The sequence below is a fragment of the Hemicordylus capensis genome, chromosome 4 (genome assembly GCF_027244095.1).
Source record: "Hemicordylus capensis ecotype Gifberg chromosome 4, rHemCap1.1.pri, whole genome shotgun sequence".
In the NCBI taxonomy this organism is placed as follows: domain Eukaryota; kingdom Metazoa; phylum Chordata; class Lepidosauria; order Squamata; family Cordylidae; genus Hemicordylus; species Hemicordylus capensis.
Genome location: NC_069660.1, coordinates 311,242,718 through 311,260,858, shown reverse-complemented (window position 1 = coordinate 311,260,858; position 18,141 = coordinate 311,242,718). Strand labels below are relative to the sequence as shown.

The following is an 18,141-nucleotide window of genomic DNA, read 5'->3' as shown; positions in this document are numbered from 1 at the left end:
AGCAGAAGTTATGTGTCATGTGTCACAGGCTTTGTCTGTGCCCAGGAGCTGTATTGCCTCCATCTTCTGGGGCCCCCGTATGCAACCCCCTGTGGCCGGCAGGAAGGCCTGAAGGTATGGCACACTGGAAAAACTGCTGTTAAGGTTTCTGGCATCATGTCTAACCCTTCAGCACTAAACTTTGAAAATGCAGGTCAGGAGCTAGGAAACTAAGAGCAGTGTGGTGTAGTGGTTAGAGTTGGGGACTGCAGCAGGGGAGATCCACGTGCTAATCCTCACTCACTCTGTTGCTTGCTGTATGACCATGACCCAAATGCTATTTGTCAGCCTGACCTACCGGACAGGACTGTTGTGAGGATACAATGCGAGGGGGAGCAAGCCATGAACTTCTTGGAAGATGTCTGGGATAAAGGTGTTATTCATACGTGGGTGCAAAACCAGGCTAAAGGAGCCCAGCTCGATTTTGCACACGCATGTGATCTGCCAGGATCGAGCCCAATTCCGGCAGCACCATGGCAGCAAATCTGCCTATGGATCCTCCCTTCAAAACAGAGTTAGGAGACCAAGCTCCCCTAACCCCATTTATTTGATCATGTGTTAGCTGCAGCTGCTTGCATCTGTGGCTGACAGACCTGGGGAGAAGAGGGGGGTCCCCGACCATTAGAGCTACTGGGAGCAGTCAGTGCTCGTCTGGGGGACGGCAGGACAATCATCTGTGGGGAGGTAAGCAGTTTCGGGCTTCCTCCCCGCAAAATGGGTAACCCTTTCTCACTGCACGTGAGAAAGGGCTCAATGTTACCCCAAAGAAGTATTGATATAGCTTTGTACACCGGCATGGAGGGAACCAAGCCTTGTTTACAGTTGCATCTTGGGATAATGATCAGTGAGAATGTGCTGCTTGTCCCCTTCTAACTGAGCAAAATGCCCAGACTCCTAGCTGGAGAGCTGCTGCCAGTCCGCGCAGAAAAGGCTGACTTGGATGGACCAATGCTCTGACTCAGTAGAAGGCAGCTTCGTAAGAGCCCTCTTCAGAGACTGGGGCTATTCTCACGATTAACAAAAATCGGGCTAGGAGAGCCTAGCCCGATTTTTGTTAATCGTCAGAACCACCGGGCTCAGCTGTGAGCCCGGTGGTTCTACAGCTGATAATCCGCTCTGGAACCCCTGGTAAAAAGCAGGTTTGAGGAGCGAGTGCTCCGCAAACCTGCTTTTTACAATCATGAGTAGCTGTGCCACGCCTTTGCACCGTGCCTACTCATGAGTAGACCCCCGGCCGGGAGGCGAAAAGCCGCCTCCTGGCTCGGGGGTCTCCTCAGTATGCCCTGCACAGTTGTGCAGGGCATACTGGGGCTTGCCGGGGCCGCGTGGCCCCCGCTATTCCCACCCCCGCCCACTCTGTCACGGAGCCAGCAATTGTGTGGGCAGCTGATCCGGCTGCCCAGGGCTCCCTCCTCGCTCACCCGAAGAAACCGGGTCTCACGGATCGTGAGACCCGGCTCAATATGTTGTCTCTGCAGTCGTCAGATGTTTTTACATATGCGTGTGTGTGTGTGTGTGTGAGAGAGAGAGAGAGAGAGAGAGAGAGAGAGAGAGAGAGAGAATGACTGTACCTGGATGCATTTTTAAAATGAGTTTGGGTACAGGTCCCTCAAGTGCATGGTGTGGATAGGACATGCATTCAACATAACGGGGCTATCCTGACAATTGGGAAAAATCGGGCTAGGGAAGCCTAGCCCGAATTTTCCCAATCGTCAGAACCACTGGGCTCAGCTGCGAGCTTGGTGGTTCTAGAGCGGGTAACCCGCTCAAGAACCCCTGCCCCAAAACCAGGTTTGCGGAGCGAGCGCTCCGCAAACCTGGTTTTAATTATCGTGAGTAGCCGCAGCACGGCTTCGCGCTGCACCTACTCATGAGGAGACCCCCGGAAGGGAGGCGAAAAGCTGCCTCCCGGCTCCGGGGGTCTCGCCAGCATGCCCTGCACGCTCGCACAGGGTATGCTGGAGCTTGCGGGGGCCAATTGGCCCCCACTCCCCCCAGCCCCTGCCGGCTCCGTCTCGGAGCCAGCAATCATGTGGGTGGCCAATCCGGCCGCCTAGGTCTCCCTCCCCACTCATGAGCAGGGAGAGCAGGCTTAGCCCGCTCTTCCCACTCACTGCAACAAACCGGGTCTCACGGACCGTGAGACCCAGTCCACTATGTGAATAATTGCACCTCTTTAGAGATCTGTACCCAGGTACACCGGACACAGGTTGTACGAGTGTTGAACATAAGATGTGAATAGGGCTATGTCTCTGTCTATACAAGAGATCCTTATTATACAAAGGTTTTCCATCCATGGTTATCCACAGTCAGTCAGGTTATAGCAACCTGGTTTCTTTTTCAATGGGGTGAAAATTTCCACCAATCCCTGGTACCTGAGTGACTGGAAATAACTTCTGACATCATTTCCTGTCAGCATTTTATAGCACAGGGCCATTTTGTGGTTCTTTTCTCTCTCTCAAAAAAAAAAAAAAAAAGGCAGAAAATTTGAGAATTTGGGGGCTTGGGTGGAGAGCTTGAGAGCTCATTTCTGCCCCCCACCACACACACACATGGATGCTCTCTTCATGATCAAGAGAAGAGCCAAATTGGGTTTGCGGGGAGAGCAGGCTTAGCCTGCTCTCCCTGCAGACGATCAGTAAGCCCTCCATGGGCGGCCACAGTGGCCACCCACACGACTGCAGGCTCTGTGACGGAGCTGGCAGGGGCTTGGAAATATGGGGGCCATACAGCCTCCGGAAGTTCCACAAGCATGCAGGGGATGCCGAAGAGACCCCCAAGCCAGGAGGCTGATTTTTAGGCTCGGGGGTCAGGGGTCGGGGGTCTACTTGTGAGTTGCCATGGCACGGTGCCACGCTGCAGCAACACGCAGTTTTTAAAGCCAGGTTTGCGGAGGGCTCACTCCACAAACCTGGTTTAAGGGCATGGACAAATCTGCAGGTTACCCACTTGTAAACCACCGGGCTCACCTTCAAGCCCGGTGGTTTACATGACCAGCGAAAATCAGGCTAGGAGAGCCTAGCCTGATTTTCGCTGGTCGTGAGAATAGCCTCATACACTGGGGCAATTCTCACAATAAAAAAAAATCGGGCTAGGAGAGCCTAGCCCAACTTTTGTTGATTGTAAGTACCACCGGGCTCTCAGCTGGGCCCGGTGGTTCTTGAGCAGGTAACCTGCTCAAGAACCCCTGCTAAAAAGCGAGCGCTCCAGCAAACCTGCTTTTTAGGATCGTGAGTAGCTGCGGCGTGGCTCCGCACCATGGCTACTTGTGAGTAGACCCCCGACCGGGAGGCAAAAAGCCGCCTCCTGGCTCCGGGGGTCTCCCCAATATGCCCTGAGCACTTGCGCAGGGCATACTGGGGCTTGCGGGGGCCGCATGGCCCCCACTCCCTCCACCTCCTGCCGGCTCCGTCATGGTGCCGGCCATTGTGTGGGTGGCCGATCCGGCCGCCCAGGGCTCCCTCCCCGCTTGTGAGCAGGGAGAGCGGGCTTAGCACGCTCTTCCTGCTCACTGCCCCAAACCGGGTCTCACTGATCGTGAGACCTGGTCCACTGTCTTCCTTGTGATTTTCAGCACACTTCAGTGTGCTTAGGAACCTAAACCGCAATCCCCATAGGGTTAAGGTCTCTTTATTTGTGGTTTCATTATCCAGGGAAACAGGCAGGAATAGAACTCCCACAAATAAAGAGGCCCTCCTTTATGTGCCCACCCTACACACTGCAGCCCCAATTTAGATCAACTCCCAGTGTCTGCTTTTTGTTAAAGAGAGATTTCTGGTATTAAGCATGCCTTTTAATAATACGTTTAGCATAATGTATTTTGGTCCAGAAATACCTTGGGCTGCTTCAGATGGCATGTGTATAGTTTATTATTGGCTCAGAGAAACATATTGAGCCCTTTCACATAACCCAGGGATGGGGCAGGAAGGCTGGGTCCCACACACTTTCCCCCCAGACGCTAGAGCAAAGTTGCTGGGAGCACAAAGTTTTGCTCCCAGACGATCTGCACTGCACCAAGCAACACAGACCTCTGGAGACTGGGACAACACATCCCAGCCTCTGGGAATCCCACAATGCACTGTGCACTGAACATGATGCACTGGGGGATTCCCTTGTCAGACAGGCACTCTAGGCACCCATCTCTGTGTCTCCTCGGTCTGCATGCAGACGAAGGAGACACACAGTCCTGGAAGCTGGGTTAGGGGTGTGCCCACTAGTCGCACCTTTAATTTCAGTTAAGATCTGGACTAAGAAGGGGATTAGGCTGTGTGGATCCTGGCACTCCACATGTGCAGACTAACCCAGGCTGGCTTGCCCTAGCCTCAGTTAGGCTGCTCGTGAGAACACCCTTCCTCTCTCTCTCTCTCTCTCTCTCTCTCTCTCTCTCTCTCTCTCTCTCTCTCTCTCTCTCTCTCACTCTCTACTAGGGCACATAAAATTGGGGAATGTCAACCAACTAATCCTTTTCTCTTTTCAACAGACAGACACGTTTGCTGACTTTGATACAATGACTGACCGTTTGCTGGATGAGATTATTCAGCACATTCAGCTGTACAACCTGTCGATATCCCGAATAAGGTGAAGAGCGTGGCTAGATAAATGGACTGAGTCTCCCAACCTTGGGTCCCCAGAGCCAGCGTGGTGTAGTGGTTAGAGTGCTGGACTAGGACTGGGGAGACCCAAGTTCAACTCTCCATTCAGCCATAGTACTAGCTGGGTGACTCTGGACCAGTCACTTCTCTCTCAGCCTAGCCTAGTTCACAGGGTTGTTGTGAGGAGAAAATTATACACCACTCTGGGCTCCTCGGAGGAAGAGCGGGATATAAAATGTAATAATAATAATAATAAGCAGATGAAACCGTGGACCACCTAATCAGCTGTTGTCAAAAGATCCCACAGACTGACAACAAACAAAGGCATGACAAGGTAGCAGGGATGATACACTGGAACATCTGCAAAAAATACAAGCTACCTGTAGCCAAAAATTGGTGGGACCATAAAATTGAAAAAGTTGAAGAAAATGAAGATGTAAAAATATTATGGGACTTCCGACTACAAACAGACAAACATCTGCCACACAATACACCAGATATAACTGTAGTCGAGAAGAAAGAAAAACAAGTGAAAATAATCGATATAGCAATACCAGGGGATAGCAGAATAGAAGAAAAAGAAATAGAAAACATCACCAAATACAAAGATCTACAAATTGAAATTGAGAGGCTGTGGCAGAAAAAGACCAAAAGAATCCCAGTGGTAATTGGCGCCCTGGGTGCAGTTCCAAAAGACCTTGAAGAGCACCTCAACACCATAGGGGCCACAGAAATCACCATCAGCCAATTACAAAAAGCAGCTTTACTGGGAACAGCCTATATTTTGCGACGATATCTATAATAATTGACAATAAAATTCTGGCATCCCAGGTCCTGGGGAAGGACTCGATGTCTGGATAAAACAAACCAGTCAATAATACCTGTCTGACTGTGTGAATAAATAATAATAGTATTGGACTGTAACTCCCACCATACCCAGCCACAGGCCATTCCTGGAGATGGTGAGAGTTGTAGTCCAACAACATATGGATCCGGGTCTCACGATCCGTGAGACCCAGTTTTGTCAAAACTACGGGGAGAGTGTGCTCTCCCCACAGATGAGCACGCAGGGAGTCCTGGGCAGCCGGATCGGCCTTCCACATGATGTCTGGCTCCGAGACAGAGCCGGCGGGGCCTGGGGAGCTCGGGGGCCGCGTGGCCCCCGGAAGCCCCAGTATGCCCTGTGCGAGCGTGCAGGGCATACTGCAGAGACCCTTGAGCCAGGAGGCTGCTTTTAAGCCTCCCAGCCGGGGGTCTACTCGTGAGTAGCCGCAGAGCCGTGCCGCGGCTACTCACGAGCCGTGAGCCCGGGTTTGTGGAGCACTCGCTCTGCAAACCCAGGCTAAGTGGTGGGCTACAGGAGCAGGTTAGCCACTCCGGAACCACCAGGCCCGGCTGCGAGCCCGGTGGTTCTAATGATCACAAAAATTGGGCTAGGATTTTCCTAGCCCAATTTTTGTGATTGTAAGAATAGCCCCATGGATATGCAAGTTGAGTACTCCTGAGATAAGCAGTGAAAGTCTGAAGCATTTGAAACCACTCCTGTAGCAAGCCACGTGAATTCAACAAGTCCGTGTTGAAGAACTAAAGAGCTTTACTTTGTGATTATGTTCCATTGGGGCTGATGTCATGGACAAAGATATCTCTGGTATGCTTAGGCAACCAGTGTGGTGTGGTTGTGGTTAGAAAGTTGGGCTAGGAGCAGAAAGTCCTGGGTTTAATTCCTCACTCTGTCATGAAGCTCAGTGGGACTGCGTTCTCATGACCAGGATGATCGCAATTAAAGAGCAGACCATGATTGGAAAGCCCCACGTGCTTCCATGGAGCATACTGTGAGAATACAGAATTTCCGAGTAATTCTAATTAAATCACTGAGTTAATCAGCTTTTAACTGGGATTGCAAACCAGGATTTCATCCTGAGTAGCAATCCCATTTAAGTGCTGGCTAACCACAGTGATGTAGTCAGGAAGTCAGCCTCTTTGGGTCCATGGCATTCTTATGGCATGATTGGGGCCTGTGTGCTTGATGTTTGTATAGCACACATTGAGGTCATTCACATAATCAAAAACTGTGTTCTACCCAGGCTTTGGAGCTGTGTGTGCTTCCAATTTTTGGTTGTGTGGAAGCGAGGTAGGAAGAAAACCTGGGTAGCTTGTACTCCTACCTTGCTTCCTCACAATGAGGTGGGTCTCACGATCAGTGAGACCCGCTTTTGCGGCTTTTGCGGTGACAGCGGGCTAAGCCCGCTCTCCCCGCACATGATCCCGGCAGGGGCTGGGGAGCTGGCGGGGGCTGGGGAGCTCGGGGGCCGCGCGGCCCCTGGAAGCTCCAGGATGCCCTTCTCGAGTGTGCAGGGCATACTGAGGAGACCCCCGGAGCTGGGAGGCGGCTTTTCACCTCCCCTCCGGGGATCTCCTTGTGAGTATCCACGGCTAATCACAATCGGAAAGCCCGGGTTTGCGGAGCGCTCGCTCTGCAAACCCCAGCTAAGGGGAGGGCTAAAAAAGTGGGCTAGCCGCTTGTAAGTCACCAGGCTTGCCAGCAAGCCTGGTGGTTTACACGATCAGCAAAAATCGGGCTAGGCTCTCCTAGATCGATTTTGGCTGATCATGAGAATAGCTCCAATGAGGCTCTTCTCACGATCAGTGAGAAGAGCCTGGAGTGGGTTAGGGGGGAGAGTGTGCTTAGCCCGCTCTCCCCACAAACGAGCAGGCAGTCTGCTCTGGGCAGCCGAACCGGCCACCCACGTGACTCCTGGCTCTGTTATGGAGCTGGCGGGGGCTGGGAGGATCAGGGGCCACACGGCCCCCAGAAGCTCCAGCATGCCCTGCGTGAGTGCACAGGGCATACTGGAGAGACCCCCTAGCTGGGAGGCTTCTTTCAGCCTCCTGGTCAGGGATCTCCTCTTGAGTTGCTGCAGCACAGAGCCATGCCACAGCAACTCACAATAGTAGAGCCCGGGTTAGTGGAGCTCTCGTTCCGCTAACCTGGGCTTAGGGAGGGTTACTTTAGCAGGTTAACCGCTTGGAGGTCACTGGGCTCACCTGCGAGCCCAGTGGATCTCACAGTCAGGCAAAATCGGGCTAGGCTTCCCTAGCCCGATTTCGCCTTATCGTGGGAATAGCCTCAATAACTTCTACCCAGATCTTAGCTTGCTTCCATGCAACCAAAAATTGGGAGCACACACAGCTCCCATGTTTGGGTAGAACAGTTTTTGATTGTGTAAATGACCTCAGAGTCAGATTCCTAACTAAGCCAAGAGAGAAAGGTGAAAAAGAGACTCCATTCTGCCTTCCTTGGCTTCCACAACTCCTTCCCTAGTGCAGCATTATTATATCCCGTTCTCTCTTCATTATGAGCAATTGGCTGAATTTAAAATGCCATAAAGCATGACATCTATCCTTCCCGTTCACACAAGTGGCAACACTTTCTGTGTGTCCTTCCTGCTTCTGTATTATCTTTAAGTCCTCTGACCTTTTGACATCATTGCTGAATAACGACAACGAAATACACATATTCCAAATCCACAAGTTTTTTCAAAGACCTCTTTTTAATGTGTAAAAACAAAATATATCCTTGTTACACACTGAAAGCGTAAAATGAGTTATATAATTTTGTTGCAACATGTAGATCAAGTGATCCTTTCTACAGTGCAGATGCCTGCTGATGAAAGAGCTTTTTCAAGCTAGACACAGCTCTCCTATACTTAAAGCCCTAAATGGCTTGGGACTGGGTTACCTGAGAGAGTTCCCAGAGGCACACTAACCCTCAGACCTGCTCCTCAGGGTGGGAGCAGGAGGGACACTGGCCCCATTCATTTGGGGCTAGCGTCTTTAAGCACCCATGAGGCATGCCTGAGCAGTATAGAGATTGTTGCAAGCCTGTCACAGGCTTTTTTGTGTTGTTTTGTCGTTTCTAGTGTTTTAATAGGATGTTTTAAAATGTTGTGTTGTGAACCAGCCAGAGAACGATTTGCTATGGGGCGGCTCACAAATAAAGTTGTTGATGTACTTCAGGCAGAATATTTCATAGGCAAATATCAATTTAAAGGCACAGTTACTCAACTGAAAGTTGATCAAAAGGCAAGCGGAAACTTCCTTGAGAAACCACAAGTAATATAATTGTGATAACATCGTTTTATGTCTTTCAACAGTTTTATCGGTCACTCTCTTGGCAACGTCATCATCCGGTCAGTACTAACCCGGCCCAGGTTTCGCTATTACCTCAACAAGCTACACACCTTCCTGTCCCTCTCTGGACCTCACCTAGGGACCCTTTACAACAACAGTACTTTAGTTAGTACAGGTAAGATACCATTTTTTAATGCTTTGGGGAGGACTGAGAAGTGACTTGGATTTTCCCCCCCTCTAGATCTTGCTGTACATACACTTCTTTATTATCTTAATGCACTTTTGATCAAAGGCTGTGCACATACATACATACATGCACGCACACACACACACACACACACACACACACACACACACCAGTAGGCCTCAGAGCAGAATGTCACCATTAGAGACCCTCTGGGGCTGCTGTGGAATGACTGTGGAAGGTTTGGATAACTTCATGGAGGAGAAGTCTATCATCGGCTACTAGTCGGAGGGCTATAGGCCACCTCCAGTCTCAAGGGCAGGATGCTTCTAAGTACCAGTTGCAGGGGAGTAACAGCAGGAGAGAGGGCATGCCCCTTTCAGCTCCTGCCTGTGGCTTCCAGCAGCATCTGGTGGGCCACTGTGCGAAACAGGATGCTGGACTAGATTGGCTTCCTTGGGCCTGATCCAGCAGTGCTGTTCTTATGACTTAAAAGCCCTTCCAGGTAGCTGCACAGCATGTCTTCCATTGTTTCCAGAGAAAGGAGCTCTTCCGGGAAGTGGTTTTAAGTCATCCCATGGCAGCCCCATTGTACTACACAATTAGGGCTGCCTTTCAAGTTGCACAGCGGACTTGGCAGGTCCCTAATGCTGACAGGCATCATGTTGGCCAGTCTTTCCAGGAGCACAGAACTGTTAACATCTGGAGATACTTTACCTAGGTGATTGTGACGGATTAATGCGAGACTTTAAAAAAACAACAACATTAAACTTCTTTGTGCTTCCTTGTGAAAGCCAGCGTGGTGTAGTGGTTAGAGTGCTGGACTACGACCGAGGAAACCCGAGTTCAAATCCCCATTCAGCCATTAGACTTGCTGGGTGACTCTGGGCCAGTCACTTCTCTCTCAGCCTAACCTACCTCACAGGGTTGTTATGAAGAGAAACTTAAGTATGTAGTACACCGCTCTGGGCTCCTTGGAGGAAGAGCGGGATATAAAATGTAAAAAATTAAATTTACATATGACCATTAGAATAAAAGAAAGGTCCTATTGGTCCAGACCAAAGGTCAATCTAGTTGTCCTCTAAACCTCTAAGCATTGATGAAACATATACTCATCATGTCTAGCAACCATCAGTCAACTTGTCCTCCATGAATGTATCTAACCCCACTTTAAAGCATTCTAGACTAGGGACATCACCATGCTGTATGGCGAGGAATTCCATAAATTAATTATGAGCTCCATGAAGAAGTGCTTCTCTTGGGGTGTTCTGAATCACATCACTCTGTTTCATTAGATGATCCTACTGGCCCAGATGATGGGAGCTGTAGTCCAGCATCTGCAGGAGGGCCAAGATTGTACAGTCCTGGTGTAATGGGAAAGCATGATAAACCTTTTCTGCATTTTATCATAAGTTGGGGCCATTCACACACCCACGTGTGGAGGACGCTGGTCCAACTTGCCTTCCACCCAGACAATCACTACAGTGTTGCTGGGAGCATGGATCACAGTGGGATCATGGTATAGTGGGGAGCTCTGGAGTCTGGGATCACACACCCTGGCCTCCGGATATCCCACAGTGCACCATGCAACATATGAGGTGCATTGTGGGATTTCCCCAGGAGATGCACACTCTAGGCACCAATCTCTGTTCAACCCCAGCAAACACACTATCCCTAAAAAAACAGGTTAAAAAGCTGGGCTAGGCGGCACTGCCCTGTCGAGATCTGGCCTGATCCCAGCAGTTCTCACATGCAGCCTCACCCTAGCCTGGGTTAGGGTGAGTGTGAGAACAGCCTTGTTATGTATCAGGTCATAATTGTTCTATTTATAATACTAGGATGCTTGTAGTATACACTAGAGATGTGCCTGAACCGGTTCGGCACCTCCTTAGGGAAGTGCCAAACCGATTCGGGCACCAGCATTCAAACCGGTTCGGCAGGGCAGAGATCAGTTCTTTTTAAATCTGCATGTTCAGCAGCCATTTGTGTGGTCAGCACTGCACGGCCTTTTGAGCAGCAAGTACCGTGCCGGGAAAGGAAGTGGGGCAGAGGAGAAGCAGGTAAGGTCCTGTTTACCTGCTTTTTAAGGGACCCAACACCCCCCCCCCATTGGCTGCATGAACTATTCCTTACATCCCAATCATACACAGGTGTGTTAAGTATTTATTGTTTCCAACTGATTATTTTTCATTGTATTATGTTGTTTAGAATGAATCAAATGAAGAAAACCTTATCTACCCACTTTCTCAACACCCTGCATGATAATATCTTTCCTAAAGATCCCAAGCATGGATTTTTTCCTTTTTCACAGCTGCTGCACCATGGTGAATAGCTGTGCTGGGTAGCTCATTTCCACTAAGCTATCCACCAGAGCCCCAAGATCTCTCTCTTGGTTAGGCACCACTAGTTCAGATCCCAGAAAGAAGAGAGCTGGTCTTGTAGTAGCAAGTATGACTTGTCCCCTTAGCTAAGCAGGGTTAGGGTTAGGGTTAGGGTTAGGGTTAGGGTTAGGGTTAGGGTTAGGGTTAGGGTTAGGTAACCCTGGTTGCATATGTAAGGGAGACTAGAAGTGTGAGCACTGCAAAATATTCCCCTCAGAGGATGGAGCCACTCTGGGAAGAGCATCTAGGTTCCAAGTTCCCTCCCTGGCTTCTCCAAGATAGGGCTGAGAGAGATTCCTGCCTGCAACCTTGGAGAAGCCGCTGCCAGTCTGTGTAGCCAATACTGAGCGAGCTGGACCAATGGTCTGACTCAGTATATGGCAGCTTCCTATATTCCCATAACTAGCCAGCGTGGTGTAGTGTTTAGAGTGCTGGACTCGGACCGGGGAGATCCGAGATCAAATCACCATTCAGCCATGATTCTTGCTGGGTGACTCTGGGTCAGTCACTTCTCTCTCAGCCTAACCTACTTCACAGGGTTGTTGTGAAGAGAAATTTAAGTATGTAGAACACCGCTCTGGGCTCCTTGGAGGAAAAGCAGGATATAAATGTAACTAATAATTAAATAAATAATAACTATATATGCAGAATTGTTGCCCCAATGTGTGTTGTTTGCACTTACTTCCATAGAACTGTAATTGCCATTGTATTGTTATTCATCCAAATGAGAGATCCTTTGGGGGCGCTTCTCAATCCATTTTCGTTTTCACCACCCTGAATAATTGGGTGCCATCTGCAAACCTGGCTGCCACATTGCTGACCTCTAAGTACAGATAATTAATGGACAAGTTCAAAGGCATCAGTCCTGATACAGATTCTTAGGGACCACACCTTACTTCCCTCCATTGTGAAAGTTGTCCATTTATTCCTACTCCCTGATTCCTGTTACTTAGCCACTTATCAATCCATAAGAGCACCCACAGGTGTCCTACCCTACCTTCAAGGATATCATCTTCTATCTGCAAGATGGTTTATTTAAACATGTTTGTGTGTGTGCGCGCACGCACACACAAACACACCATCTTTGGATCATCTTAAAAGATGATCCAGATAAACAGGTTGCTTACATGTAAATTATGCTCTGGGCGTGATCCGTTGACATCCATAAGAACCTCCCAAACCTCCCCTCTGCAGTAGTTTGTAGGCATGTTATATGGTCACTGTGAAGAAGAACTCACCTTTATGCGCCTTACAAACTTGTATCATCCCATTCAACAACTGATAGTCCAAGGGAGCGTATCCATAGTCCTTCCCATGACAATGTGCTGATGCACATGGACAGTACATTTCTACTGAAAATTGTCTTCCACTTGAACCAAAATATTGAGGCTATTCACATGATGGGACGAAATCGGGCTAGTGGAGGCTAGCCCAATTTCGCCCCATTGTGTGAACTACCGGTGTTGGCTTCAAGCCGTGTGATTTCTAGGCGAGTAACCCGCCTAACTACCCCTGCCCTAAAACCAGCTTTGAGGAGCAAGCGGTCTGCAAACGTGGTTTTAAAGATCGTGAGTAGCCGTGGCGTGGCTTTGCGCCACAGTTACTCACAAATAGACCCCCAGAGGGGAGGCAAAAAGCTGCCTCCCAGCTCCAGGGGTCTCCCCAGTATGCCCTCTGTGCTTGCGCAGGGCATACTGGAGCTTCCAGGGGCCGCATGGCCCCTGAGCTCCCCAGCCCCCGCTGGCTCCATCACGGAGCCGGCAATCATGTGGGCGGTCAATCCGGCCAGCCAGGGCTCCCACTCTGCTCGTATGCGGGGAGAGCAGGCTTAGCCCGCTCTCCCTGCGCACTCTCCAGAACCGGGTCTCACTGATCGTGAGACCCGGCTCATTGTATTGCCCATGTTCTTCAGAGAACTGTCAACTTCTCTGGAGAAGGCGATGCACTCACTAGAAGTGTGTAGATCTTTACTGTACTGCACATAATCGCTTTGAATGACTAAATGCCTCTTCATCTCTTACAAAAGGATGGCAAAGGGAAACTGTGAGGCCATTCACACAATCAAAAATGGTGTTCTCCCCAGGTTTGGGAGCTCTGCATGCTCCCAATCTTTGGTTGTGTGGAAGCAAGTTAGGAGGAAAACTTGGGTAGAAGTGATTGTGTGGAAGCAAGTTAGGAGGAAAAGCTACCCAGGTTTTCCTCCTACCTTGCTTCCACACAACCGAAAACTGGGAGCAGACATAGCTCCCAAACCCAGGTAGAACACCATTTTAATTTTTGATTGTGTGAATGACCTCATAGTATCTATACAATGCCTTTTACATTGGCTTGTGGAACTGATGTCCAAGGCAGCTTAAAGGTAGAGTGTGCTGTTGAGTTGGTGTTGACTCCTGGTGACCACGAGGCCCTGTGGTTGTCTATGGGAGAATATAGGAGGGGATTACCATTGCCACCTCCAACACAGTATGAGAGGATGCCTTTCAGCATCTTCCTATATCACTTGCTGCTTCCAAATATAGGTGTTTCCCATAGTCTGGGAAATATACCAGCGGGGATTTGAACCGGCAACTTCTGGCTTACAACAATCTAATCATAAAAGCAACATACATCAGATACAAAAATGTTAAAGCACAGCACCTTAAAACAGTTCTCCCCAGCCAGTGCTTACAAATCAAGGGGAGAAGATAAAAACAGAAATAATAGCTCAGAACTTTTGTGGCCCATAAAAACAAAATGAGCCTCTGCAAAAACACCATGAGGGTAGGAGGCAGGTGAATCTGCCAGGACAATACCAACATTTCCCATTGTAATAGTTGCTATTACTCCAGCCTGTCAGAAACCATTTTGGTCCCTTACCTTCTGTCTCTGAGGTCTCTAAGTATCCCATCTATATATTTTCAGCCAAACCTTTTGGGTTGTGTTGAATGACCAGTCCAATTGAATGACCAGTCCTATGACCAATAACTCCTGCGGGATTATTGAAGATTCTGCATTAACTGTTCAAGCCGCTTTGGAAAGAAATGCAGAATTTGTGTTTTTTTCTTTTCATTTTTTATTTGGTTCAATTAGGTTTAAAAAAACAAAACAAAACAAAACATATTTCATCCCCCGAGGCTTCGGAACGAAATCCCTGTTGTAAGAGCTTCCCCATCAATAGCAGGTTTTAAAAGAATGCTCAAAACACATTTGTTTCACCAAGCCTTTGATCAGCTGTAAGTTGATTTTTCTTCTTGTTCTACTGTTTTAAATAGTTTTACATTTTTATAACTGTTTTAATTTGGTTTTAATCCTGGTTTTAACCTGTGTTCTGTAAAGCACCACGAAATGTTGTTACAAGGCGGTATAGAAATGAAATGAAATGAAATGAAATGAATAAATAATATTTACCCTTGAAAATTGACAAATATGTATGTTGCTTCCAGGCTTGTGGCTCATGCAGAAGCTGAAAAAATCTGGGTCCCTTTTGCAGTTAACCTTCAGGGACAATGCTGACGTACGCAAGTGTTTTCTTTATCAGCTCAGCCAAAAAACAGGTGGGTAATACTGTGTCCAAAAACGACAAGCTGCCATATGCTAACAAGCAGTGCTAATAACTGGCAATTGTGGTTGTGGAAAGGTTTTAGCAAACTGCAGGAAGGGAGAGGATTAAGCAGCCCCTCTCTTGAGCCTCCTCCACTCCCCATAACAGACCTTCCATTGTTTTCATCTTTACAAAGGGAAAGGAGGCAGAGGACTTGATGTCGCATCTGATTTGGCCCTAAAACTAATGTTTTGGGGCTGTTCACACATTCATTGAAATCTAGATTTAATGTGGGTTACCAATACAGTAATAGTGTGATGGTGTGAATCCACACCAAGGAGAGAAACTCAGATTCATCTCATTCCATAAACCTCCTTGGCATGTGTTCACACAATCACACTAATGTTGGAAACCAACATTTAATCCTCGTTCAAACAATTGTGCGAACCAGGCCTTTGTCAGTTTCTTAACACTGGTCAAAATGCCAACACTCCAGAGTTCCATATGGCTCAGCACGCAGAGTGGCGGACATAAATGGCCTATATTGTTCGGTGAGTTATGGGGTCTTCTCAAATTAGACATGGGGAATAAACACTGGCCCGGTTCAGACATTGTGCACAAACGAGTATCTGTACACAGGTATGTTTTTGTGTGAATGTTCAGTCTGAAGAGTGCATCTTCAAATGTATACCATAGATAGGAAGTGTAGTACTGCACATATACTGGTGCAAATAAGTGTATAAGGCCATACATATGGCCATGAGAGGGGCAGGGAGGAAGGGAGCAGAGGGCAGGTGGTGGGGATAGCAGAGATGAACTTTCCTTACCCCCAGACGATCAACTATCTCATCTTCGGTGCACCGACGCATGCCCAATCTGCATTGCTCCGAGCAGCACGGATCACGGGAGGCCGGGATAACAAGTCCCAGCCTCCAGGAATCCCAACATGCACTGCATGAGCAGTGCGGTGCATCGGGGATTCCCCTGTGAGTTGGGAGCTCTAGGCACCTGACTCTGTGTGTGCTTGGGCTGTGTGCTGCCTGAGCACACACAGGACCTTGTACCTGGGGTAAAGGGCATACCTGCACCCTGTAACCCAGCTTAAAGCCCAGGTTAAAAACTTGGGCTTGCGAGGCAGGCAGCACCGGGATCGGCCCCAATCCTGGTGTTTCACATGGACAGCCAAACCCAGACAGGGTTGCCCAAGCCTGGATTTGGCTGCTCATGTGAACGACCTCTATATAGAGAGAGATCTGTACATGCACACACTTTTCATGGATTTTATGCACATTGGACATTGGACATGACACCTGTGGCCATTGGGTCATGGTGAATGCCAAAGGTGCTGTAATTTCCTCTCTTTCTTGTTCTTGCTCACTCATCGTTTCTGTTACATGTGAACATGAGGTAATCTTTTCCTTCACAGAAAGATCACCTTCCCCATCCTCTGTAGAAGCCTCATCTAATACATGTGGTGCATTTTCTTGTTACAGGTCTTCAGTATTTCAAAAACGTTGTTCTGGTAGCCTCACCCCAAGACCGCTATGTACCGTTTCATTCTGCGAGAATAGAAATGTGTAAATCCGCCCTGAAAGACAGGCATACAGGTAAGCTTCTCTCTGAGCTTAGAAAGACATTGCATTTGAAGTTTTCTTTGAATGGAGGTATACCATCCTTTTACATTTTTAGACTGTTTTATCCTAATGCATAGGCAAGTGGCAGATTCATATGGCATGAAAAGAGACTGTCCTTTGGCCTCAGAGTTCCACAGTCTGCATTAATCAAAGGGCGCAGGGAGACAAAGGAGAGGGGAAGACTGCAATGACATCAAGATTCCACTTTGTGCTGATGTAATCATTCTGCATATATGCGGGTGTACCTCCGTACCATTCTTTGTTCCAAAACCAGATACACATGGGAAACTGCAGCAAATTGTATGAAAGTTAATGCTTGGGAAATGCGGTCCTTGGAAAACTACAAGGTCATTCTGACAACCTCAAGCCACATCTCGGGAAGGCTGGGCGGAAGGAAGGAGCTTGCCTGCCTTTCCCCATAGATGAGCGGTGACAATCATAGCCTCCGCCATGTACCCACACGCGTGGCGGTGTGGCAGAAGCCAAAGCTGCTGTTGGGAGGAGGCTTCTTTCATTAGACCAGCCGCTGCACTCAATGTGGCCACTCCTTCTTCCCGGCCGCTGCCCAAAATGGCGGTGGGTTGGGGGGGGAGCCTTCTACCCACAGTGATCACCCAGACAATCACTTGGAGAGGAGAGCTGGTCTTGTGGTAGCAAGCATGACTTGTCCCCATAGCTAAGCAGGGTCTGCCCTGGTTGAATCTGAATGGGAGACTAGAAGTGTGAGCACTGCAAAATATTTACCTTAGGGGATGAAGCCACTCTGAGATGAGCATCTAGGTTTCAAGTTCCTTCCCTGGCAGCTTCTCCAAGATAGGGCTGAGAGAGATTCCTGCCTGCAACTTTGGAGAAGCCGCTGCCAGTCTGTGAAGACAATACTGAGCTAGATAGACCAATGGTCTGACTCAGTATATGGCAGTTTCCTATGTTCCTATGTTCACTTGCCAAGGTAGAATGAACCCATGGTTCATAGAATGCTGGCTAGACAAGGCGGGCTGCCCTCGACAGGAACAGCCAGGAGCGGTGGGCTACCAGCACTCTGAGTCGTGAGAACAGCCTTAACATATCCCATTAATCCTGATGCCTAGCATACAGCCATAGCAGCATGCCAGATGTTCCTAGAAGGGAGACGGGGGAAAGATCTGCCCTCTTTCCTTCATTCCCCTGCTACGACCTGACTGGAAAGGAAGGAAAGTGAGAGTTTTGTGCGATATGGGTCAGATGGGCAGGCAGGCAACGGGGTGGGCCTGACATAGGGGTTGGGGGGAAAATCAGACTGATGACACCATGAGGAATGCAAGAGCGTCTGAACTGGACTTGGAACTAACTGAGTTCTTGTCCACACTCATGGAAAACAGTTTGATTTTTCTGAACCTTGTTTTCAAGCCTGTGGCAGGACTTCTCCCTATCTGTAATGAACATATATTTCATTCTGCACCCCATATTCTGTTGTTACCCTTTCTTTTCTCCTTTCTCCCTTGTCCTGACTCCCTCTATTTTCTTTCAAATTGTTGAAATTTAGACTGTAAGCCCTTTGAGGCAGAGACTGATGTAGCTCATATAGCTACATCATGTGAGACTACTTGGCTACTAATCAGGAAATCCTGTATTAATCTTAGCTCTGCCCTGAACTCATCAGGTGGCCTTAGACAAGCAGCTC

The 18,141-nt window shown here is 48.7% G+C and overlaps 1 protein-coding gene across 6 annotated transcripts in view; it reads left to right on the top strand.

The window, feature by feature from the left end:
- FAM135B (family with sequence similarity 135 member B) overlaps positions 1–18,141 on the top strand; it is a 215,353-nt gene that overhangs the window by 187,995 nt on the left and 9,217 nt on the right. For all 6 annotated transcript variants that reach the window (XM_053247997.1, XM_053247995.1, XM_053247996.1 and 3 more), the window contains 4 exons: positions 4,520–4,617; positions 8,786–8,937; positions 14,750–14,860; positions 16,341–16,454. In XM_053247997.1, the coding sequence (XP_053103972.1) occupies positions 4,520–4,617; positions 8,786–8,937; positions 14,750–14,860; positions 16,341–16,454 (475 nt within the window). The remainder of the gene's footprint in view (positions 1–4,519; positions 4,618–8,785; positions 8,938–14,749; positions 14,861–16,340; positions 16,455–18,141) is intronic.